Here is a 25,730-nt window from a genome sequence, read left to right as displayed (position 1 = left end):
CCCTCCCTCAGCGTCTCCCCTCCCTCAGCATCTCCCCTTTCCTCAGCGTCTCCCCTCCCTCAGCGTCTCCCCTCCCTCAGCGCCGCCCTTCCCTCAGCATCTCCCCTTTCCTCAGCATCTCCCCTTCCCTCAGCATCTCCCGTCCCTCAGCATCTCCCCTTCCCTCAGCATCTCCCCTCCCTCAGCATCTCCCCTCCCTCAGCATCTCCCCTTTCCTCAGCATCGCCCCTTTCCTCAGCATCGCCCCTTCCCTCAGCATCTCCCCTTCCCTCAGCATCTCCCCTCCCTCAGCATCTCCCCTTCCCTCAGCGCCGCCCTTCCCTCAGCATCTCCCCTTTCCTCAGCATCTCCCCTTCCCTCAGCATCTCCCCGTCCCTCAGCATCTCCCCTTCCCTCAGCATCTCCCCTTTCCTCAGCATCGCCCTTCCCTCAGCATCGCCCCTTCCCTCAGCATCGCCCCTTCCCTCAGCATCTCCCCTTCCCTCAGCATCTCTCGTCCCTCAGCATCTCCCCTCCCTCAGCATCTCCCCTTCCCTCAGCATCTCCCCTTCCCTCAGTGCCGCCCTTCCCTCAGCACCGCCCCTTCCCTCAGCATCTCCCGTCCCTCAGCATCGCCCCTTTCCTCAGCATCGCCCCTTCCCTCAGCATCTCCCCTCCCTCAGCATCTCCCCTTTCCTCAGCATCTCCCCTTCCCTCAGCACCGCCCGTCCCTCAGCATCTCCCCTTCCCTCAGCATCTCCCCTTCCTCAGCATCGCCCTTCCCTCAGCATCGCCCCTTCCCTCAGCATCTCCCCTTCCCTCAGCATCTCCCGTCCCTCAGCATCGCCCCTTTCCTCAGCATCGCCCCTTTCCTCAGCATCTCCCCTCAGCATCTCCCGTCCCTCAGCGCCGCCCTTCCCTCAGCACCGCCCTTCCCTCAGCACCGCCCTTCCCTCAGCACCGCCCTTCCCTCAGCACCGCCCTTCCTTCAGCACCGCCCTTCCCTCAGCACTTACCATCCCTCAACACCGCCCTTTCCTCATCACTTACCATCCCTCAGCGCCGCCCTTTCCTCAGCACTTACCATCCCTCAGCATCGCCCTTTCTTCAGCACCGCCCTTCCCTCAGCACTTACCATCCCTCAGCGCCGCCCGTCCCTCCGCTCCGCCCGCTCTGGCCGCGATCCCGGTGCCCCTCCCGCCCGTCGCTTGGTTGCGGCGGCGCTTCCGTCCGCGGGGCCGGCCGAAATGGCGGCGGCCACCGCAGCCTTCTCCCTCTCCTCCGCCTCCTCCTCCTCTGCCGCGCTATTGCGCCCGGGCTGGGCTCCCCTGAGGCGGTGGCGAACCCTCATCCGCAGCATCAGCGGCTCCCCTCGCAGCGCCGCCAGGTACCTTGCGCCGGTCGGATCTTTTTCCTCTTCGTTCTCCTCCTCATCCTCATCGCCCTCCGGGCGCGGCGGGTCCAGAGGGCGCGGAACGCCTGAGGGATCAGCGGGGTCGGGCGCGCCGCGATCCCCCTTCGGGCTGGATGCCCTCCGATCCCCGCTGAGTTCCTCCCGGGAAAAGGGGAAGAACCAGCGGGAGAACGGGCCACGGCCCTGGCCTTGCTGATCCATCGGGGATTTAAGCAGTGCCCTTGAAATTGAAGAAGCCCTTGCAATGTGAGCTTCCTGCCCCCTCCCTGAGGGGAGTCTGCGAGTTTGCTTGCTCCTGGTACCTTAAAGGGCCTGTCAGGGGATTTATACAGAACTGCTGTATATATTCATCAATTGGTGGCAAACAGGGCATGCTTTGGTGCACTGGGGATGAGTATCCTGACAATAATCACCCTCTGCATTTAATTTATTGCAGTGTCTGCAAAGGGATTCTGGTGGTGGTTTTGCAGCACTGCAGCTCTGAGCACTTGCCTGGGTGTGCATGGGAGGGTCTCTCTGAGCTCCTGCTTGTGAACCTTTTCATTTATATGTAATTGTGTTAAGACCTGGCTGAAAGCTGACTGAAGAAATTCAGCACATCACAAGTGCCAATGCTGTGAACACTGTTTTTGTGATTTCAAGAATGAAAAGAGGAGTGAGCTGAACAGTCATTGCAATAAACATCTGACCCCTTGGATGTTCTGTGTATTCAAAATTGATTCTGTCAGTTTTGGGAGAAACAGCTGTATTTCTAGACCAGTGCATATCCTACTTCTGTTCTGTGCTGCTAGTAACTGTTCTTTTCCAGTTCTGTGAAACATAGATGTTCCTGCACTAATAATTTACCTGAGGTTTTTATGGGGTGTGGGACATGTCTGTTGTGATGCTGAATATGATCTCAGGGTTTTAGAGTACAAATTGATCTAAAATAGCAGTGCAGATCTTACTCTGTGTTGTGGCCTGCAAGTCACTGGGTTCATAAACAAGAACTTTTGTCAAATCAATTAAATTATGTCAAATCAATTTTTAAGGAAATTTGAGGAGGGGAGTTGGTAACTTTCCTTAAACCAGTAAAACCTAAGGGCGTAAGAACATTGTCACGTTTTATTCCAAAATGCAGGAGTTCACGTATGTTTACGTGGCTAGCTGTGTGTGTTGGGAAGGTGAGTTGTGGCTCGTCTGGTGAACTCAAGCAGGTGAGCAGCATTGAAGGTAACAAGACAGGGAGTGCCCAGGTGTGCTGACCAATCACTAAAGGGAACAGAGGGCACACAGGTGTGATGCATGAACCGTGAGGGTATAAAGGGTTGAGCAAGAAAGAGCACACGCTTATAGCTTTCTGAAGTGGTGTGGTGTTCCTCTGTCTGAGTAGGGACTTGGAGTCTTCTGAAGGGGTATGGTGTTACTCTGTATGGGTGTATGCTGAAAGCATTCTGAAATAGTGTGGTGGCAGTCTGTGTGTTGCAGCTGTCTCAACTGTGACAAGTGGGAAAGCGTTTTTCCCATGTAGGGTTTGTAGTGTGTTCATGATTTTTGACTAACATTTGAAATGCCTGTTAATATTTGAAATTTCATAGTGTTCAAAATGGTAGATCACACACTTAAAGGTGTCTTCTTCCTGGCAAAAAATTTTATGCCTAAATGTTGCATGTCTTTTTGTTGTTTCAGTGACGAAGCAACTGTTATCTCAGGGACAAAACTTGCACACCAGGTTTTGAAAGAAGTTCGAAGGGATGTGGAGTTGTGGATATCTGCTGGGAACCAGAGGCCTCACCTCACTGTCATATTGGTAGGAGACAATCCAGCCAGTCACATCTATGTCAGGAACAAGATAAAAGCAGCTGCTGCTGTGGGTATGTCATATAAGTGTTCTGTTGGTAAGCACAAGATACTCTTGTTTAAAAGGAAAAAATAAAGCAGGAGGAGTTCCCTCAGTGTCTTAATTAAATTTTGCACCAATTTCTTCCACGTTTTCTCTGATGGACCTGAGGATTTGCATGGATATACGAAGAAAGTAGTTTTAATGTGTTTTGAATGGGAGCTGTAAGTTTCATTTTGCATCTTAAAATAGTGTTTGGGAACAGTTCTTAAGAATCAGATTTTTGGACTAAAAGACTAAGCTGATTGCTCTGTATCCTTATTCTGACATGTCTTCTGTCTTTTGTTTTTATCAGGCATTTCTAGTGAGATCATACTGAGGCCTAAAGACATTTCACAGGAAGAACTCTTGGATATGACAGTACAACTTAACAAGGATTCCAGAGTTAGTGGTTTATTAGTTCAGCTACCTCTCCCAGGTGTGTGATGTCTTTGTCCCACTCCTCATACATAGCCCATGTAAGAGAAAAGAGTTTAATAGTTCTGAGCTGCAAGTGTACCTTGGGGCTATAAAAAACTCTTGAAAGACGACCTGCATAATGAATGGTTAGCTGAGGTGGCTGGGTTTTTTTGTTGTTGGTGAATATGCAGTTCATTTTCAAGAAGACAAATTCTGCAAGTAATTTCATGTGTAAAACTTGCCTTCTTTAATGATCAGTTAGACTGGTGTTTCAAAGCATTTCACATAATTTATCCAGTTTAATTATATTTATTTTTTGAGTGTGTTGCACTGCTTTGCCTTGAATTCCATGCTTTCATCCCCTATATCGTGCAGAAATATGGTATGTAGCAGGTGATGCTATAGCCTTTTTCGTAGTGATTCCAGGTTTTGCCTTGAACATTAAACATTTGTTTTCTTTGTCGGCTGTGATATTCCAGGTGAACTTTGTGCAAAGGTCCTAATAGCTTTGATTAAATTTTAGGGTTTTTTATTTACCTTCTCCTAATTTGTACTGAAATATCACCAGGGAGTAGCTGGCAAACTGGTATTTTTGGGGTGATAAAACTTGCAGAGAAATAAAGAACTAAACTGAAAATGTTTTTTGTTTATAAGATGGCAAAACTGGGGGCAGGTGCTGAGAGTTATGGAGGAAAAAAATGCTTTGGTTGTATTTGTAATAAACAGTAGTATTCATGAGTTGGCACTGCTACCTGAAATGGGCCATGTACTGAAATAAATTTGCCACAAGGTGGAAGTATAACACAAGTAAGGAGCCACCTCCCTGGCCTTCAAGGTAGGAGCTGATGGAATGTGGTCAGTTTTCCTTTGGAGGAGCATCTCTCCCACTGACAGATATTTGCAGCAGCAGGTGATGTAAATAACGAAGTTTCATTGCAGTGATGAGAACTGCAAAAGATGGAGCACAGGCAGCCTGGGGATGGGAATCATCCTGTCTGAAACCTGTAGCAAAGGAAGCAAGCTTGTACACTGGGTTTCCAGTCCAGTGCTGTGCTCCCTAAAAGTGGGAGGTGTCACATATCTTGCTAGTGAAGGTACTCAGGGGAATGGTTATGTGTCACTTGCAATGCATTTATGTGGAGGATATCAGGTCACTGCAGTCCACTTTCATCAGTGCACAGTTCAGAACTTCTTTTATTCTTGAAATGTAGTGAATTTAAACCTGGTCAACATGAGAAGAAAAAAAGCCTGCTGATAATTTTAGCTGTGTCAGATTAAATGTTTGATGCTTCTGCACTGCAATGCTCGAGTCTGTAAATGAGGGTTAGTCCTAAATTTGGTTGAAGATTCCTCCTAAGAATTGTGACATACCTGTCATAATAACTGCATGACTAATTAGCCTCCATCCAACCTATTGGACAGGCACAGCTGTTGCTTGTGCTCGGAAAAGCCTTAAAACAATTTAATCAATAGTAGAACTTTGTCAATATTGTAGTGTCTGCATAATAGAGTTAAATGTGCAACTTGTCATGAACTGGAAATACTCAGTAAGCTCTTTTCCATGAGTTATGTTGTTATTCCATAACAATGTAACTCGGATAACTTTTTTTTCCTTGATGGAGCTTAGTAAACTAAAGGGCCAAAAGCTAAGTTAGCTCATTTTCCAAATTTTATTTGCCTGTAATGGAAGGAGACAAAACCCATGAATTGTTAAAACTCATATTAGTGGAAACTCCTTATTCCAGAATTGAGGTAGTGGTGTTGGGTTTGGAGCTTTTTTGAAGTAAACCACACAAAGTGTGGCTTTTGATCAACATTGGGTTAAAAATGGAATCAGAAGTAGCTCTGTTCTGTTGCACTATTTTAAGTGGGGGTGACTTAATTTTGAGGATTGTTGTCTTTGCCTGAGGAGAACTTTTTTTCTGTGCACCTTTTGAGTGCATTACTTGTGATAGTTTTCTGGACGTTTTCCTGTGTCTTAGTTTGAATTGCCTGGGAGGTGGCCCTGAAATATTAACCTATTTGAGACAGAAGATGAAAATCCATGCAGTGTTTTTTTCAAATCTGTTTTGTGCTATGGTATTGTTTTCATTAGTCTTCCCTTTTGAAAACCAGTCTTTATTTTTCATGTGCCAGCACCAGAGGCACTTGTTGTGTAAATATGAGTTTCTCTGTGTGCAGATGTTTGGCCAGTGATACCCAGTGTAGTCCTGCAAGTTTTACCAAAAAGGGAGAGGAGGAGTGCAGAGAGGAACTTGGCCTGGTGGGTGGCCTGTAATGACAGCAAGGAAATTTGTATGGGTATCAGCTCATGTTTTATGAGACTGACAGTAAGATAATCAACAAGTTATTTTGTTCCTCTGGAAATAAGGCATATGGGATCCTCTTCTCTGGCCCCCAGCTCACTTCTCCCCGACTGTTCAGCTGCATTTCTTCCCAGTACTTTAAACCCTCTTCTGGAATTGTGTAAATTGGTTTTGAATATGGAAAATACCAATGTAAAAAGGGTTTTTTTTCCTTTTATATAACTGTCTATCTGTCTGTTTTTGGGAAGCTAAAGACAATGTGGAGGAGGTGTTTTTCAGTGCAGTGTTCTGCTCATCCCAGGCACAAGGAAAAACATGGCTGCCAAGTTTGTGTTGGAAGAGCAACTGACTTGCCTAAGGGTAACAAGTTCTTTTGCAAAAGCCATTTAATAGGTTACTCCAAATTTCTTTCTTGGTTTTGTTTTCTTTTTTTAATTCCCAAGTTGACATAAAAACAGGGTTATGGTTGCTTTCAGTATCTGTGAGGCAAGTTTCAGTTCTAAGAGACTCTTTAATCAATGTACTTAATATATTAATTTCCGCAGTCTTTTCTCATTAGGATTCAAAAGGAAACTTGCTCTTGTCAAAAAACAGAATTGTAAATCATAGCAGCCTGGTTTAACTCTAGGGGTTTTCTAATTGGAAATCTTAACAGATTGCCATGGTTTAAGTTCTACAACATGCTTATCTTTTATCTAGCTTATTTTAAAGGAAAACCACAAAAATCTACTAAATTAAACCATCCTGTTTATGTCTCTAAAATATTTTACTGGCAACATCTGATTTTCTTACTGATGCTTATTTTCCTTTATTTAGTTTTTTTAAACCTCCTGTAGTGCCCTCTGACTTGGGCACTGGGACATCTTGCCTCGTAGTTGCAGGATTCTGTTCAGGTTGTGGGTAGAATGGGTGATGTAAGGGATGGAAAAAGCAATTGCTCTGCAATGGAAATTGTAAACCCTCTGCCTGTTTGTCAGGTTTAGGGGAAGGTACTTCGGTTCACTCTTACTGGTGCTTGGGAGGAACAGCCAAATTCCCAGGAGGTTCAGTAACAAATTGGTCATTAACCCACAGAGGGGTCAGTGCCTTTCTCCCCATCTACCCACTCTGGGGGTCTGCTTGACTTTCTCCCAGACAAAACCTTTCAACAGGTCTGGGTCAATGCAGGCTGTGGGTCGGTCAGTGCTGGTTTGGGGCTCTGAGCAGGCCGTGGGTCAGTCATTAAACACAGTTTGCTTTTTGGGTTAGCATGGGATTTTTGTGGAGCTGTTCCTCTGCGGTGTTATGTATTCCAGGTTGATGCTTGGGTTTGTAACTCTGCAGGGAGAGGTCCAGCAAACAGCTTTTTTCATAATCAGCACTAATGTTTATGCAGTATAAGTTTTAAGCAGTTGCAAAGCTGTCCTGTATCATTACTGCATATGAAAAATATTCAGTATGAGTACATATGAATACAAAATTATGTGCTGGTAATGCCATTCAAGCCATATTCAATGTTTTGGGATCACCACAATCAAACAGTTTTGTGTATTCTCACTTCTTTAAATGAAGTAGGATATGTTTTGAGTCTACTGATTAACTGACTAAAAAATAGTATTGTTGGAAAAGGAAAGCTAGACCTTCAAAGTTACTTCAGCTTGAGGTTTGCATGAATCTGTTTAAAAATGTGCTCTGTGTGCTTAGAAACCAGAGAAATTCATATAACTGTTCTCCTGTGGATTGTTGGGGTTTTTGAGCTCCTTCATGTTCAAGAATTCTACATTGCAGAAGTGACTTCCTTAAACATTTCTTCTTTACTTCTTCCTGTCCTCACTCTCAGCTGAGTAATGGGCTTTCATATTTTGACTGAATCTGTTGTATCAACACTGTGACAAATGCCTTGACCTAATCTTTAGTAAACTCGTTGAAAAGGGGAAATTGCCTTTAAGGGTGAGTGTAGTTCATTTGATCAAGAGCAGTCATTAGTGACCCAGGCTTGCCAGTGCCACGATGTATTGAGGGCACCTGACAGTGAAGGAGCTGTAGCTGAGGGCTGTGTCTCCCCTAGATCACATAGACGAGCGGACGGTCTGTGACGCCATCGCCCCTGACAAGGACGTGGATGGGTTCCATATCGTGAACGTTGGACGGCTGTGTCTCGACCAGCCTTCCATAATCCCTGCCACCGCTGCTGCTGTCTGGGAGATCATAAAACAGACGGGTAAGAGACTCTTCCCATCCTGGGAGGTGAACAAGGGATGACCTCAGGTGGGAGCTAGAAGGTCAAGGTGCTCTAAATGCATTGGGCTAAATGAAGAACAAATGTTTAGGGTATTAATCTGAATAAGGAGCTGCCAAATAGATGGGCTTTTGTGCCATTAGCACAACTATTAACAAAGTGTAGACAGTAGTATTTGGTGGAACACTTCAGTAACTTTCTGAATTTCATAGTTTTGCAGGTAATTTTCTGTGCTATTCTATTTGTCAAATAGAAGATTGGATGCATAAGTTCTTGTCGAGAAGGGGGAAAAACAAGTATGAAAAATGGGAGCACTTAATTCAGTACTGGAAGGGGGAAAAAATGCCTATGTGTTGCATAGTTGTAATTTTTTATTTGGAATATACATGTTCTTACTGGTAGATGTAAGTGCTTTCCTTTGTGGCTGGAGCAGGGAAATTAAGTCCTTGCTAAGAGTGATTTTGGTAACCTGAATGAGTTGCCAGGGTGAAAGGTGAAAGCTGTTTTGTGGGCTCATCCCTCAAATTCAGTCTTGTGGATTTTCAAGTCGTGTTGATGTCAGCAGTCCACAACAACAAAATAATTGTCATGGGGATTGAGAAGGAAGGTTTAGCTGTATCAAAATAGTGGGATATAATTTTTTAATACTTTTTTTTTCCCCCACAAGGAATACAAACATTTGGAAAAAATGTTCTTGTAGCTGGAAGATCCAAAAATGTTGGAATGCCTATTGCAATGCTTTTACATACTGATGGAAAACACAAAAGGCCTGGAGGTAAGTCCAGGAATGTTGTTCCAATGTTTCCATTTGTGAAGGCCTGAAAATAAAGCTTACTAGAGGACTGAGATTAAAGAGAAAGCTTTCCACTCTTGTCAGTACTTGCAACCAGACCAAGAAAATAAATTTGCTAACCTGTTTCCTGACTTACTCTCAGGAGAGCAGTTTCTGGACTTCTTCTGCTGTTCAGTCATCACTTCCTCCTCCATTTGAAACAGCTGCTTTTTCAAAGTGATCCTTGAAGGTGGTACTGGCAGTGAGGCCTTGAGCTGCAGAGGCTCCTGTGGTGTTTATACAATGTAGCTGTTTATAGGACTTGTCCTTGTGCTTGTTCAATATTGATTTCGTTGGTCATACACATGAGCATGCCGGTACTCCTATGTATACATGTGCACACACATGTTTATCTAGGAATAAGCAAAAAAGGTGTGGCATGACCTTTGTGTTGTGCTGTGTCAGTGAGGTGCTGCTTATGAAAATACCCGAATGACCAACCAAGGAACTCTTCAGCGTGAGTACCATGATTACTTGTTGGCCTGGGGGATATTTCTGCAGTGCAGTTTATATCCCCCTGGAAATTGAGTGTTGTGGTGGAAATATTTTAAAGTAATTCTAATTACAGAAGCCTACAGTAGTGCTGCTATAATTGTGCTGTAGAAATTAAAGCAAATATAATGTAGCTAGAATACTGCCCTTTTGACTCCATTTTGATGTTAGGAACTGCTGTGGTGTATAATATGTGGTGTGCATAAATGAGGTAAACATAGACATTTAATCCCAGGCCTATTTAATTGGAGCAGAGTGAAATCTGTTATTAATATAATAAAACACTAAAAAGCTTTATACTAATCACAGAGTTGGTTTTTCTGTTCAGCCTCTGTGGGAAAGTTGCTATTTGGAACTCCTCTCAGTGCCTGGATCGTAATTACTATTGGTACATAGTTATGGTCTCATCCTCATTCCCACGAAAATTAGTAGCATTTTTGCTATTTGCTGCAAATACTGGATGACATTTGTTATTGGCAGTGCAGCTGATGTTTGAAGTAGGCTTGGTAGAACACAAAGTCATGTTACAAGCTACTTATTTACATGTTTCCCACTTGGAAATGAGGAGACCTAGTGACCTGTGATGCTTTCAGCAGCTTTTTGCAAGACTCTCACCAGCTGCATGAGCAGTTTTGAGCTGTAACTATTTGCAGCTTCCGGCTTTTGAGTGGATTGGATCCACGGCTCAGTTTGGTCTTGTATCCTGGGTTTCCAGTTTCTGTTTGACTGTCTGGTAGTGCAGCTTGTTTTGAGGGGCCAGTCCATGAGATTTTTGTGGTTCTTCATGGTCTTCTGCCAGTGTTTTGTTTCCTGGCATGTCAGAAGACTTCCCTTGCAACCCTGCTTGCTGGCATTGCCAGTGTTCAAAGTATATCACATATGTGGTGTAGGGTCAGAAGAATGTTCAGGTAGTCCCTTACTGACACTGGAGCCTAGATACAGAAAGAATTAACGCACTGGACTTATCCTTGCCTAATCTGAAGAACTGGATTTATTTATCAGGTAGTTTTCTAGTTTTCCAGTCTGCTGTGAGTTGGCACACAGTATAAAGCAGCTGGCAGTGAGAAAACAAGGGGATGTGTACTTCTCTGATAATGAGCTGGTGTTAAGTGTGTATGCTGTGTATATGATGATAAATACTTCTGTATCTGGGATGACTTCTGTACAGAATACTTCTGTATTCTGTATTTTGGGTGGCATTTTCCTCCCTAACTCACAGATGGGGCTCTCCTGAAGATCAGGTTCATCTTTTGCACTTGGGTTTAATTTCTGCTTCTGCTGTGAGCAGCAAGAGACTGGCCTGGGTGGTGTGTAAAAAGGAAGGGAGGTCAGGCTATGGTTTCAGCTTGCTTTTTTTTTTTTTTTTTTTTTTTTAAACTTAGGGTGATAGGGACCAGAGAAGACCTACAATGGAACACTGAAAAAGAACTTTCTCAGGTTATCAATCAAGAAAATTTTTTTCAGTGACTGGGTTGATTTTATTTTTTTTTTTAATTGAGAAACTGTGCAAGGGGTGGGTGTGTATGGTACTTTTTTTTGTTGTAGGTTTTGGTTGGTTTTCTTTATAGATTATGAACAAAAATTCAAGATTGGGCACTGTCTTAATTTGTGATGTTTCATCTGTAGATACACTTATATCCTGCAGGTGGCAATATCTGATCAGATGTGAACCACTTCCAAAATAAATAATGTTCTTTGTAGGCAGGTCAAGAGATTATTTCTGTTTTGTGAGCTAGGGAATTGACTTGGGAGTATCATGTGGAATCTTAATTGTTAAATATATTCCTCTTCTTTCAGCAGAAGTAGCAGTATAAAAAATAATTGTTTATTTTCTGTTTGGGCATGATCACAAATAAATGGAAAGCCTCCCCTTTCTGAGGTGTCTGTAAGCTTCTGGACTGCTGTTGTCAAGGTACGGGCTTTTTTTTTTCCCCCCTCTTTTTTTCTTTTTTCCTTTTTGGTAGTGAAAGCAATTGTTTGGTTTCAGGAGTTGACTACAGACACATTCCTCACTAAAATCTTAGAGGCAAATTACCACCAATTTTATTCCTCAGAGGTAACCTTGTAACTTTGGATTTTATCCTTTGTTTTTTCTCAACCTTTCTGCTGAGTAATGATCATGTTTTTTGTTCTTTGGCCTAAAGCAGGTATTGGTAGACTCCTCTATTTTTTTTTTCCAAGCCTGTACTTTTCAGTTATCTGCAAATGTTTTGATCTGCTTGTCTCTGGGGAGATGCTGTGCACTGCACAGCCTGAAGAAGAGGGGTAAAAAGTGAGGGGAAAGAGCAGAGAAGCCAGAGCCCAGAAAGGTTGAAGATGAGATGCCTGAAAGAGTTAATAAGATGAGAGGCACAGATTTGACCAGTCAGACCATTCCATAGGAAGCAGATACAATGGTAATGTCTGAGAAGGCAAAAGGTTTTTGTTTAATTGCAAGTAACATGGCCTAGGTGTCTGTGAATGGAAGGCAGAGATGGGGGAGTGTAACATAGGAACACTGTAGTACAAATAATTGCAGAGAGGGTTGGAAGGAGTCTTCTTTGAGAGCCATTCTTTTTGCTGCTTGCTTGGGGAGTCTTCAAGGGAATACCACTCCTGCTGTTGGATGCAGTAGGAGACTTTGGACCCTCTCCCTGTGACTGTTCATGCTGTGGTCCCTCCTCAGTGTCTCCATCAAACAGCACAAGAGTTTTTCATGTCTAACCAGGGGAGTGTATTCTGCAGGAGCAGAAGAATGTGTGCTTCTTTTGCTTCTGCTGGTGGTCTTGTACTGAAGCTGTCATGTGTGGCAGACAGCTGAGTCTTGTGGTGCCCTCTACAAACTGGGCTTGATAAAACAGACCCTGGATTCTGTGCTGGGCTTGCTTTGTGGAGTTCCACTGAACATAACGAAGCCATGCAAGGGCTTACCTTCCTGTGGAAGGGAATTCAGTCCACAGTATATTTTTAAGAAAAGTGTTTTTTCATATATGCGAGCAGCAAGTGTTGTGAGTGTTCTGCCTATGCTGATTTAAAATTCATGTCCCAAGACAAATCTGATTGTGTTCTATTGTTAACGTACCAAAGTAATTTGTGCCTGAAGGTAAATTCTGTACTTTTTATAGCATTTCATATCTGTCAAATAATTGTTTTTCTCTTCGGTTTCAGGTGATGCTACAGTGACCATTACTCACAGACACACCCCAAAAGAGCAGCTCAAGATCCATACACAGCTTGCTGACATAGTAATAGTTGCTGCAGGTAATACTGGTTGGTGTCAATACTCCAATTGCAGCATTTCAAACCTAAAAAGAGGACTTTGCAGTCTGTGGCACTGACTGTTTCACATTTCTCTGAATAATCAGTGCTTGTGCTTGCTGATGGTGTTGCAGTGGGTAGGATTTCTCACTGTAGGAAGGGCAAATGATTTGGCTCTTTGTTCTTGCCCTTCACATTTGCAGACTCATAAACTGTTTCTCATCACATGCGACACCTTTCCCTTAGGGAGACTTTGGAGTGAACTCAAGATTGGGAACCAGTCAGTGCATAGTTTATACAGGTATAATTATGTAAATTAAAACATTCTCTGTGCTGTGGAAAAATCATGAGTCATTTAAAATTTGACAGGAGGGTTTCTTTAAATCAGCTGGAGCCTGCTTTCATAAAACCATGGTATTATTCCCCTGCTGTTAGAATTAAGGCCAATCTTGCCAAGTTAACTGGAGGTTTGGGTAACCTATGTTAGTAATGGCTGGGTTTTTTTCTCTTTTACCATGTCAAGAGAAAGATAATGGTAATTGCCTAGGGGAAGGGGACTGAAAGATCAGTGCCTGTACTCTTAAAGCAATGTAAATTGATACACTTACAGTTGAACTAATCTGTCCCAAAGAAACAGGCGGAACTCTGCTTCTAAGCAGCCTTGCTTATTTGTTTGCAGGTATTAGAGGTAGAACTACAAATTAATTTTTCAAAATTGAACGACCCAACTTAGCATAACCTTGGTAAAATTCTGGGTCCCTTTGCAGCTCAGGGATATCATCCTTCTCTTGTACCATTTTGTAGGGACTACAAGAGGATTGTCTTTGCTCTTTTCTGCTCCCTTCCCCCTCTTTCTCATCCTCAAGACCCAAGACTTCCTTATGTATTTTTTAGATGAAGACAGACAGGTGCCTGTCTAAAGCTTGTCACTTCCTGGTGAAATGAGATGCCCTTTCCTTCAGGTTTAATTTCACTGCCTCTTTCCTAAGGCAGGCCAGGAGTAAGTATCAACATATTTGTCCCCCATCTAATTGTTCAGCTGTGGGCCTGACGAGAATTCACCACTGTGAATGAAAGGCAACAATGGTTGTGCTAACTGGAAAATAAACCACTAACTTTTCATCCAAATTCACTGCTTCCAGTTTAATCATTGCTTCGGATTTTTGTGCTGAATGTGGTTTGTTGTTGTTTATGCTTGGACTTAAATGGCCCAGTAGCAATTCAGCCATATTGACCTTTCACATTATTTTCCTGTGTCATTTGTAACAGGAGTGTGATACAACACTCGTTACACAACTTGAGATATACTTGGAATGATGAAAAAACCTAGGGCTAGGTTATGCAAACAGCACACAGCCCTGCCCCGGTGGGTGCTCTGGGGAAAGTTGTGCTTTAGAAAGGTGGAATCACTCCAAGCTTCCTTTTGTTACATGAGAACTGTGCACATTTTAGCTTTGGGGTCACACACTCCCCAGAAATGGGTGATCTATTCAGTGGGTGTTACCTTTCTTGCAACTTGTACCTTGCCAGGTTGGAACAGGTGCTTTTACATGCCACTGCAGAAGATAAGCACATGGAAAAGAGCTTTTTTTGTGTGTGCTTGCATGGAAGACCAAGGTTCCTTTTCTTTTGTAGTACTTTTACAGGAGCCATCTGCATCCTGGCTCCTGTTTGGTGACTTGTTCGAGTGAGTCTCTTCTGATCTGGTGCAGTGCTTTCCTGTTCACTTGCATTCATGGTTTTGGTAATACTTCAAATCAGGTGCTTCTTTTTTGTTACTCCTGAATGTGAGAAGATTTTGTCTCTGCTGTCTCTCATTTGCCCCCAGGCATGGGGCACCAGTTTTCCTGCTTATTTGGATTGTAACTATCCATGCAGTTTATTCCTTCCTTTTTGTTCCCAGCCAGCTCCTTGCATCTTAAGTTCCACCAACACTGTTCTTGTCCAGCCTACTCCTCCCTAAAATCTCTTTCAATACCACACAGCTTTTGAATTTCTGTCCAAGGCATTGTTTCCTGTTAAGCACACCTGACACGTATCTCAGCACAGGGGTTACCCATCTTGGCCTGCTAACCTTGCCTATACAGACATCCCATGGTGTCTGTTCTTTTTGCCATCTGCCCAGCCCCATGGCAGAAGTGTAAGTGCAGCTTCACCCAGTGGTGCTCCTAGAGCCACCTCAGGACAGGTGAGACACTGATGGAAACAGCAGGACTCCTGAACCAGTCAGCTTGCTGCTCCTGCTCTCTGGGCTTTCCTGTCTGCTGAGAGAAACAGGGCTCATCTGCCTGCTATGTTTGGGGAGGAGGTAAAGAGAAAAAGTAATGGCAGTGCCAAATGCCAGGTGAGCCTCTGCTTGGACTACTTGTGCCATCCCTTGGGTCATGATCTTTGGTGGTCTTCTGTAGGAAGTGCTGGTTGATCAAACCCTTTATTCTGCTTAGCATTCTTGGAAGTTGGCTGTTTCACAGTCCTTGCACCTAAATTTGGATTAGACAGGGCCTTGTTTTTCCTTTGTTTAAAATGTGATTCATCATTTTCTACAAAAATTGCCCATGAAGGCTTTTCCCATATTCAGTCAGTGCATTTTAGGAAAAGGTGCTCTTATGTTTATCCTTTCCTACTTGGTATGTAAAGTAGGCTTAAGTAAATAGATACATTCATTTGGTTTGGGGGTTACTTCATTTGTTGCTATTAAGTATTTGGCTTATTATCAAACCATTTTACAAAGGGTGTAACTGTGCAGCTGCCATTAATATGCATCCAGCCCTATCACACACAGATCATTCACCCCCATAAGGCTGAGGCATTATCCAATTACCAGCCAGGTTGCCATGGATTACATCAGAGGGGGATGAAGGCGATGCAGTCAGATGTTATCAAATGGGCTAGGAGAGAGTTTGAGATCTTGGCTTGCCCAATATGAGAAGCAGAGTTTCAAGCAGGTGTCTTATGGGTGAGTGAGAAATGGAGAGCCAAGAATGTTGTAGTATGGCCTATATCCAAATGACTAAGTGTCATTTGGACACTTAGTCCAATGCTCTAGCACTGCACATGGAGCCAGAGCCTTGTACACCACCACTTCCCTCCCAAAAAACTGCAGTTTCAAACTGTATGGATTTGGTTTCTTTTCCTTTTTGCCTTCTTCCCACCTGAGAGAAAGCTGCTTTGATAGGGAGTGGGGAGTTCAGACTACCTTTTTAGAGGTACTCTTAACATTCCTCTCAAAACAGAAAACTGGTGGAAATGCTCAAGAAGCAAGATGAATTGTAATATTTAGTTTGGAAATTCCCATTACTGAAAGCTGGAGGTTGCATGCTAGGGAAGAAATTCCTGACTGGAGTTGTACGGCGATGGATACATTTCATTATCTAGACTTTGAAGTGACCTTTTAGGTTTTCTGTGTCCTAACTGAGGCACATATTAATGATGAATATCGAAATGCTTCATGTTTAAATGTGCTGAAGGAATACGTTGCATATGAAAAAGCTGAGGTGGCTTGTTGTGGTTGTTTCAGCTGGAATTTCTTAATAGCAAAATAGTCCTACCCCAGGATGCCACAGAAATGCAGCCCACAAGATGTGCAGTGCCCAGGCTGAGTCTCCCAGGTCAAGTACAGAGGTCTCACAAATTGCTGTAAAGAGCAAGAAATGGTGTTTTGTCCCTGTGGAAGATCAGTGTTGTCTGCTGGGATTACTGCAACAGCTCAGATTGCCTCATGGTTGTATGTTTTTTCATCCAAAACAAATCCCATGGCACAATTTCTGGTGGGATGTTTTTATGTTTATTTTTTTTCCTCTTTCCTGTAGTAGTAGCAGTTCCAAACTGTGTGCAGTTGAGGAATATTTGTGTTCAGTGTGGGGTGTATCAAGAAACATTCAACAGAATTCTATTTTGCGCATACATAGCTATGCATGCACACCCCTTGATATCATTCAAAACTGATAACCTCAGACTGCCTGGCTAGGGTAATTAAATATGTCTTGATGATTCCAGGTATCCCAAAGTTGATTACAACTGATATGGTCAAAGAAGGTGCTGCTGTGATTGACGTAGGCATCAACCATATCCACGATCCCCTTACAGGAAAAACCAAGTTAGTTGGGGATGTGGACTTTGAAGGTCAGTGAAACTCTTTATACAAATCTCTTGGATAAATATATTGAAGTCTGTATGATTCACTCAGGGTAAAATTTTGGGCTAGGCAGTGTCTCAAATGAGACAATGTTTCAGCGACTTTGTATAATCTATTTATTTAAATAAGAACACAAATCTATCTGCTATCAAGAAATTGTATGTTAGGATATAAAGTGTTGCATTCAATTACAGGTACCAGCAACCCCTAAGAGGTACCGATAAGCTCTTCTGACAGTGGTGTAGAAGGTGCTTGTGTCCAGTTTCTTTAATCCTTTGAGTTTATCAAAAGTTAGGGAAGCAATCACTGAAAACAGAAACTGTTTGTCAAGCGTAAGGTCTCCTGCTATTCATAGCAATTATAATTAAACCACAGCTTCTCAAAGCCTCCTTTTACGCTCTTTCTCTACACTTGTCTGTGTAAATGTTAACTTGGCTTTAGAAATACCCTTTATGCTAAAGTTGAATGTGGGTACATCTAAAAGGGCTTAGCATCTTGGTCCAGGCAAGCCTAACAGATAAAAAATGTTGTTACATATTGATCTTCTTATGTTTAACTTGTTGCAGAGCAAGTTCACAATGTAACTTCATTAAATATCTCCGCTCTGGAGGAGCTCCAAACTGGAATAGCAGGATTGTTGTTGCACTTATTGGCAGGGTTGAGTGTGGGAAGCTTAGACAGCATTTACCCACATTATTAATGGTTCTCAACAGTTCCTTATTTTGATAAGTATGAAAATCACCCACAGGTTTTTTTTCCACAGTTGTTAACATCTTGGCTGGCATAATGTTTCAAAGCTTAATTATATTCAGAATGGTTTTAGCGAGCTTGTGTGTATTTGTAATTACATCACTCACTTAGTTCCCTGCTGCTTTTACTCATCATGCATGTTACTTGTCTGTTAAAGTCTGTGAAATTACCTGTGTGAGTGTAGCTGAGCGACTGTCTTGGAATGTGTTTGGAAATGTGTAACTGTATGTGTGCAATAGAGCTTCAGGAAAAGAAATCTTTTGGAGGACAGCTTGAAAAGTTTTATTTTATCCTGTCTAGATTTGTGGAATCACAAATAAAAGGTTCTGTTTTCAGAGCTGAACTAAAGTATAGAGAATTTTCGGGTGTTTGGTTAGCTTTAGCAGGTATGGGAATACAAAAGCTGTAACTTTGAGAAATGTGAACCTGCATCCTTCTTGTTTGTTTCTTTTCAAACATGGAACCATATGCCTGTAATAAAGGTGTAGATTCAGTGGCAAGGCTGTGATTCAGAGTTTCAGCAATGCACTGTATCTGTCTCATCATGTCTGCTGTGGGTTGTTCTTGAGATTTTACCTGGGGGGAGGGAAGATCCAAAAAAGAGGGAGGAACTTCAGCTTGGATTATGCCACAGCAGTTACAAGTAGCATTTCACTGTGCATTGCCAAAGGGAAGTTGTTGTTGGTTCATTGGTATCGGTGAAAGTTTCACTAAATCTTTAACAGCAACAGAAAACATCCCGGTGGAAACAGTTCTGAACTCTAGCAAGTAAATCACCCTTGCCAAGTACTTGATCTGGCAGTTAGGAAATGGAAGAAGCTAGCATGTTTCTGTTGCAAATAATTTTATCCTTTTCCCCTGTTTGATCTCTTGGCTGAATCTATATTTAAGCCTAAATCAAAATAGTTTTTGCAGATTGAGGACAGGTACATAAACATGGCTGGCATAACATGCAGTGCCTGTGTAACATCACATAGCCCACCAGTATTTATTGTCTCTTCATCCACTTCTTTAGGAGAAAAATCCAGCTGTGGGCAGAGAGGTTTAAGTGGGCAATCAGAGTTCAAATTTCAATTACAAAAATAGATGGAAATTGCTTCCTTTACTAGGTCATCTGGCTGAAATGCTCCTGTAGTGGAAATTAATTTTATTAGGTGGGTGGAAGGTGTTTTGATTCAGTTGCTTATCTTGCCACTACTTGGATCCCATCTTCTAATCTCTGCAAGGTAAGTGAGAGAGTAAAAGTTATTATCTCTTTAACAACAAAAGGATGCATTTCAGCTCTTCTTTTTTGTCTTTCATTGTCAATACAGCGTACACATTTGCAAAAGTAAAGGAATGCCTTTAAACAGTGTTTGCCATTTCCCATGTCCCCTCTTTATTTTGACGCTCTAAACTGTGTGCGCATCAGAAAACAATAGTGGTTTGGTCTGGAATAGTTGACTGCGCAGTTCCAAGATATCTAAAAGAACAAGACAGGAGAACATTGTGCATGTGGGGGTCAGCTGCAAAGCACTGAGATACCCAGCCTTGATACTACAGTGATATATTCAACTTCACATGGCTGTATTGGCTTCTGGGAGCCTCAGGAGGAAGAGTGAAGTGCCAGGAAGGAGAAGTGATGGTGTTCGTATGTGATCTCCAGTGCCATTTTAGCTGCTTTTGGGCAGCAAATTTTGGTGACAGAATGGGAGATCTGTTTCTGTGAGCCACACAGTGCATGTGTGGGTGTGCTTGGCCCTGTTATAGATGCTTTTGTTGCCACAGCTATAATGTCAAGGGAGGAGGAGGGCTACAAGGACCAGGAACATGGAATAAAGCAAAAACTTAGCCAGAACATTTAGCTGAAACAGCTCTTTTGGGTGGAGCATCATTTCCAGGAGTAACTGGTAGAGCAGGGTAGTAACACACCACAGTAGTAGCTCACCTTTGCAAGTGGAACTGGAAATACCAACAAAACCAAAGTTGCTTGTATTTCTTTACAATTCCATCCTTATTTTTGACAAACAGCAGTGCTGATTGTTGAGTCTTTATGATATGCCTATGTAGAAAACAAATGCTTTGTGTAATATTTTTGTTTGGTGATGAAGATGTGATATAAGTGAAGGGCTTTACACAGGAGAACTCTTCTTTCTGACTTGACAATGTCAAAGAGATTCTGGAAAATTAGTGCCACCATGAGCAGGGAGGGATTCGCAGTGCTGAAGAGCAGAAGAGAGAGCCCAAACAAGTAATTTATGTGGCTCCGAGGTGGTGGGCCTATATATTATGCATTTTCTTTGAATGAGATTGCCCACCACAATCTTCAAATCCAATTAATTGATGGAAGCAGTAGTCCTTCAGCTGTATCTTTGCAGCAGTGTGCAGGAAGGCTGGGCTCTGTGACAGCCCCTGCATCTGATGGTGTTTGCTGCCTCTCTGCGTTCATTGTGGTACCTGCCTGGCTATAGGCTGTTCCTCACTCATTGAATCCTTTCCAAATTAGCTCCCTGTGCAGTTTTCCCAAACAGTGGTCACAAAAATAGAATGTAGATGCTTCAGGTGCTGTTGCTAACTAAGGTTAGTTAGTTCCTTTCTCAGTTGATTTTGAAGATCTGGTATTTATTTTGCCACAAAGAAGAGCCCAGTCTGTGTGATCACATTTCCGTATTGCTGACCTTAAGGGGGAACCATTGCCTGTAGTGCTCCGTGACTGCAAGGAATCAATAAGAAGGTTGGTGTTAGGCTATGACAGAAGCCAGAAGGCTGCTGGCTAACTAGAGCCAGTGAGCTGCTGCATGGCCAGTCAAGGTTCTCCTGCACAGAAGAGGATGTTGTTCAGGGGTGTTACTGATACACACTGTTTGAATTGCAGCACTGCGCCATAATTCCTTGGTTTTCTTTTAGATTGCAGTTAAAATAGCTGCAATAAGGGAAACAAAGATAAGAAAAAGAAGGAACTCTGATCAATGGGGTAAGTGCTTGCTGGTTGGTATCCCACAGTGCACAGTGAGAAGAATCCCAGAATGTGTGGAGCAGAACATGGGCTATCTAGTGTGGCTGCTGAGCATGTGATTTCACACTTGGGCAGTGCTGCAGGGATCTGGTGTAGCTTTACAGGGACTTGTAAAGCTGTGTGGAAACAGTGCTTAGGCAGGAATTACTCTGCATCACTTAATGCAGATGCACAAGACCCAGAACTGCCTTCAGGTTGAGACTTGCCATTGGTTTGTGTGATTAACCCTATTAGGTGTCTGATGTCCTCAGCTTTAAAGGAACCTAGGAATGAAGGGCTGTTTCCCAGGCAGTGGATCCTGTTTTTCAAGGAAACAATCTACATTGCATTTCTTCTGAAGAATCAAAGGAAGATTTCAAGGTTCTACAGAAGCTGCAAAATAGCTGCTCCTCCCCCATAGGCATCTAATTTGCATTTTCCAGATTGTCAGGGGAAGGTCTGGGAGACCAGCATCCATCTGGAGAAATCAGGAGTAAACTGTGAACCAAGTTATTTCATTCTCGAGAAGCAGAAGCAGGACCTGATGGAGCCTCACTTGCCTGCATGAGCTCAATCACACATTTACGTGATGTCTGAGAACTGTGCTTTGGCCTATTTCATTTGATCAGGAAAGTCTATTGATGTTTCTGAGGCCAAGCTATCTTCCCCCTTTGGTTGCTGGCATTCATCTTGGAAAATTGCGCTCACTGTGTCTGTATTTACTCTTACCAATGGAAACATATCAGATGGTAATTTCCCCAGCACAGACACCTGTTGTGTGTTCAAAAATCTGGATCAGCTTTTGTGCATGAGCTGTCTGGGTGGTTTTATGCTATCTGATACAAAATTTGGCTTCTGCCACGCCTACCTACAGGGATTTCCATAGTGGTAGAATATGGGCAGAGGAATTCACCAACTTCAGAAAACCGTGCACTGTGTGTTTCCTGCTGGATATGGTTACTAACACCACAGGCAATGCATGTTGTGCCTGACAGGCTTTGGAAGGCTTTCTTGAGGAAAGGCATGGTCTGATTGTGGGTTGTCCTCTTTGGAGGTAAGGTAGGAGTAGTTTGAATAACACCACAAAAAGAGATGGGTAACATTGCCATGGAAATAAGCATATTTCAGTTTCAAGTGCCTACAGTGTTTTCTGTGTTAATGGCTGTGTTTTCTTCAGATGTGGATACATTTCAATAATTATGACATTAATCCAAGAATTCATAGTAACTGTATTAACTGTAAGCACCATTCTAAATGGGAAGGACTTTAAAATAGTATGACAAAAAGTTTAATTGTTTGTGTTTGCGAATATTGAGAGTTACTGTCATATGACATCTTAATTAATTTGTTGAATTTTATATCTGAAAAACCACATTGTAACCTGACTTCCTTTGCATATATTTTAAGAGTGTATCTGGTGGTGCCAGTCAGCAGAGTAATTAAAACCCTCCTGGTTGTATTTACCAGCTCTCCTCAATGAGGGTTGATCTTCTGTTCTTCAGTTCAGTGAGATATTTGCTGATAACTTTGCAAGTGCTCTTGTGAGTTCCCTGCCATGGGGGAGGTTCAGACAGTATTTTATTATTTTCATTTACCTTTGGCTCCTCAAATCTAGTAAATCATTTCCCAAAACCTCCAGTGTCTTAATTTTTCAAATTCTTTTGTAATAGTTCTTTGAGACCTCCTTATTCCTGCCAGCACCACATAGAGTCCAGAGATTCAAGATAAATACACTTCAAGCAGTAGCAAGTGATTTTGTTTGTTTCAAAGCCAGGTGCCTAGTTTTCCATCTCTTAATCTCTTCTCGCAGCCAGACAGAGTCTGCTCTGTAGGGATTTCAGTGGAATTGAATGTGTTTGTGTGAGTTATGCTTGCTCAGTTGTCTCCTGTGTGTGTGCGCATCTTTGAAAAAGCAAAGCTTCTGAAAGTGGGGAATGATTTACCAAGAAGTTATTACTGAGCTAGACAAAAAAAAACCCAAGCTAACAAACAAAATCTCTCATGGTGGTGCCCTAAAAAAACCCTGACTGCCAGTACTAACAAGGTGAGTTGCTACAAAGTCGAGCTGAATTCCTTTGCAAACAGCCTGTAATTCCAATTGATAGCTTTTTCCACAGTTAAGATGATCAAGCCAGAATTTATTGCTGTTATATGAATTCCTCATACAAACAGGTTAACTTAATTGCACTCAAGGTGTACACTGGATTTGAATAGTCTAACCTGACTAATGGTTGGAGTTAATTCATCAGTAAGTTTTTCCATTGTGATACTTTGCAAAGAGCCTGCCCTTTGCATCCTGTTTTAAAGTAGACATCCTAGTAAAACTGATTAAAAAGAAATAAGTCTTTTCTGGAGGAACTCGGTGTTTATGGCAGAAATTGCAATGGGAATATTTTTTCTTGAAGAAAACTCTTGTCTTTGTCTGTAGTGTGAAGCAGAAAAACAAATCAAACAGAAAGTTGTACTCTCTCCCTCTCCAGTTTTGTTTCTATAATTTCAGGGTGTCTTTTTAGGATGTGTCCTAGGAGAACAGATTATGGGACATGGGGAATGAGGCTGTGGCTGAGCCTCATTCCTAATGGGGTGCAGCTGTGTAAAACAGGTGAACATTGTTAAAGGAAAAGGAGCAAGGAATGCTGAGGTGCTTTGACCAATCACAAGAGAGTAAAAGGCCACACAGGTGTCATGCATGTGAGAAGCAGGGTAGAAAAGGCTGGACTAGGGGAATAAAAAAGTGCTGATGCTTGAAACCATTTGTGGTGTCAGTTGTGTGTCCTCTGTCGTGTGTGGGACAGAGGCTGACTAGGTGACTTGGCTACTGCTGGTGCTCTGCTGTTGATGGCAGTAGTTGCTCTGCATGCTGTTCTTCAGAAGCACAGAGTTGGGGGGTGTCACCTAGAGAATGGCATCCCCAGCTTCCATAGCTCTCCTGGCTATCGGAGGTGCAGTGTCCCAGCTGATGGATGAGGGTGATGCGCATCCATGCTGCTCTCTGAGGCTCATCCTGACCTCATGTCACCCAGATGGTCCTGGGACAGCTGATCACCCATGTCACATGGGCAAAAATTGCCCCTTAGCAAAAGAATTCCTTGGAATTAACCTTCCCTGTGTCGGAGCACAGGGTGCGTGAGTGCCTGTGCTGCCATGGGGAAAGGGCAAGGTGCTGCAGGTAGATCAGCTGGAACAGGTTGTGCAGCCCTGGCCCAGAATTAGCCCTGGGTGATACATTCAGATTAGAAGTACCTCGCAGCCCCGGTCCTGGCCACGTTCCATGCCTGCTGTGGCTGCAGTAACGCTTCTGCCTTGGCTGGTCCCTGACTGGTACTTCCCTGCAGTACCTGCCAGTCACAGCCCTTGGTGCAGATGTGGGGGAAAAAAGGTTTGGAAACATTGTTAGTCAATGCCTTTTTCTGTTTTCTCTTAGAAGTGAAGAAGAAGGCTGCCTTTATCACTCCGGTGCCAGGAGGGGTAGGACCTATGACTGTTGCGATGCTTCTGAAGAACACGCTCCTGGTTGCTAAAAAGCTCATTTACTAGAGCAAATGAGTTACTTTGGAAGAAGAATCTGAGTTGTTCTATTTATTGATACACAAAGCGCTTATTTTTTACTACAAATCTATTTATTTCTACATTGTATTTATTTTTTGTGTCAGGTATGTTAAATCTGACGGTTTATAAAATGTTCAAATCCTCCTACTGACTTATTGTAAACAAAATTGACTTGGAGAATGCAGCCTGCCTAGGTATGTTGGTAGTGGTGGCCAATTATGTGTTTCAGAGTGAAGAATGGAGCATGAATTTCAACTGTACCTATCTACTGGGGCAGTTATTAAGGCCTATTAAACACCTGGGACCCGTTCAAACAATATAAAATCTAAGACATGCTAGATATCTTTCAAATACATGGTTTGGGTTCTGAGGTCACTAAGCACTTTGGATGTAGTTGAGAATTCTTAAATACTTTTTTTTTAACAAGTAGAGCCAGCAGTGGCCAGGCAGTAATGTTGACATGAATGCACGTGTTCAGTAAATGTTTTTAAATAGTCAAATAAGCTTGAACACTGGTGAAATTCTGACTTGAAACATCTGCAAGAGGTAAGTGTGAATCAGTAGCTAGAATTGAGGCTGCAGTCTGGGCAAATTGTTTTGGTGTGTAGTACCCCATCTCACAACAACCCCTCAGACCTGAACAGTTGATTGGGCTGAATTTGATTGAAATTGAATGGGATAGAATGAAATTGATTGGAATGTAGTTTCAAGTACTATACATATACTACATATGTAGTGCAGCAGGAGACAAAGGGGAGGAGAAACTTGATCCCTCACGAAATATTTGTGTTGGAACTTTAAGCAATTTAATTATTCTCTTATTTTTCAAAACTGCATGAAGAGGACCTTTTTTTAGTCTATGTTGTAAGCCTTGACTTCAATGGGCACAGAGTTTTGCTGGTTAGAGAAGAGTATATGGGATAAGATCAGTATGCTTCTATTCCCAAAGTTGCTTCCTGGATGCATCTAGAACATTCCTATGCAATGTAAAAGTTGTAGTGGAGTTACTGCTGAGATGCCAGTTCAGCTGAGTGTCTGCACTTGTGACATTCCTACTGAAGGCAGTGGTAGACTGTTTGGGCTTCTACATGTTTTTATCTGGGCAGGGATTACTGATTTGTTTTAATTGAGATCCTTAGGTGTTTGCTAGTGAGCTATGGCTAACTTGGAAGGGGAAGGAAAAATACTGTGGCTAAGTTCTCTTGCTGTTACAGGGAAAAATGCACTTATTGTGATAAAGAAGTCAAGGTGGAGCATTGTTGCTGTGCTGACTGTTCTTGTGATGGATTTTGAGAGTTTGCTTTAGCACAGTGTTTGCAGAAGTTTGACAGGATTATTACTAAACATACAGTGCCAATGGTGCAGACGTTTGCTTGTCTTTTTAAATGTAGGTGGTAATATAAATTTATGTGGTGATTTAAGTGGTTGGAAGACAAAGGTACCTATGGAGACTGTACTTGGACTCATCAACCCATGACTGAAAGATGGAATAAAACTTGTTCACTGCTACCTTGGTCTTGCTGTAGGGTGTTGATGTGGTTGGGTCATGGTTGTGTTCTTCCTTTG

The 25,730-nt window shown here is 42.7% G+C and overlaps 1 protein-coding gene across 3 annotated transcripts; it reads left to right on the top strand.

The window, feature by feature from the left end:
• Positions 1-81: 81 nt before the first annotated feature.
• MTHFD2L (methylenetetrahydrofolate dehydrogenase (NADP+ dependent) 2 like) lies at positions 82-25,674 on the top strand. 3 transcript variants are annotated; one of them, XM_021529532.3, is made up of 8 exons: positions 82-1,366; positions 3,062-3,246; positions 3,568-3,690; positions 8,025-8,177; positions 8,863-8,970; positions 12,667-12,759; positions 16,753-16,878; positions 24,040-25,674. In XM_021529532.3, exons 1-8 carry the CDS (start codon positions 1,227-1,229, stop codon positions 24,150-24,152), a joined length of 1,041 nt encoding a protein of 346 aa, XP_021385207.2. In that variant the 5' UTR covers positions 82-1,226; the 3' UTR covers positions 24,153-25,674. The 3 variants fall into 3 exon arrangements, with proteins under 3 accessions (XP_021385207.2, XP_021385208.2, XP_021385209.2); XM_021529533.3 differs by lacking the exon at positions 16,753-16,878; XM_021529534.3 differs by lacking the exons at positions 16,753-16,878; positions 24,040-25,674 and adding an exon at positions 13,651-13,884.
• The last annotated feature ends 56 nt before the right edge of the window (positions 25,675-25,730 follow it).

The sequence above is a fragment of the Lonchura striata genome, chromosome 4 (assembly GCF_046129695.1).
Source record: "Lonchura striata isolate bLonStr1 chromosome 4, bLonStr1.mat, whole genome shotgun sequence".
Lineage (NCBI taxonomy): Eukaryota > Metazoa > Chordata > Aves > Passeriformes > Estrildidae > Lonchura > Lonchura striata.
This window is presented reverse-complemented; position numbering and strand designations above follow the sequence as displayed.

Coding starts and splice junctions, on each gene's coding strand:
- MTHFD2L (XM_021529532.3), top strand. CDS start 1,227: ATGGCGGCGGCCACCGCAGCCTTCTCCCTCTCCTCCGCCTCCTCCTCC. Junction 8,971..12,666: donor AAAACACAAAAGGCCTGGAG/GTAAGTCCAGGA, acceptor CTTCGGTTTCAG/GTGATGCTACAGTGACCATT. Junction 12,760..16,752: donor CATAGTAATAGTTGCTGCAG/GTAATACTGGTT, acceptor TGATGATTCCAG/GTATCCCAAAGTTGATTACA.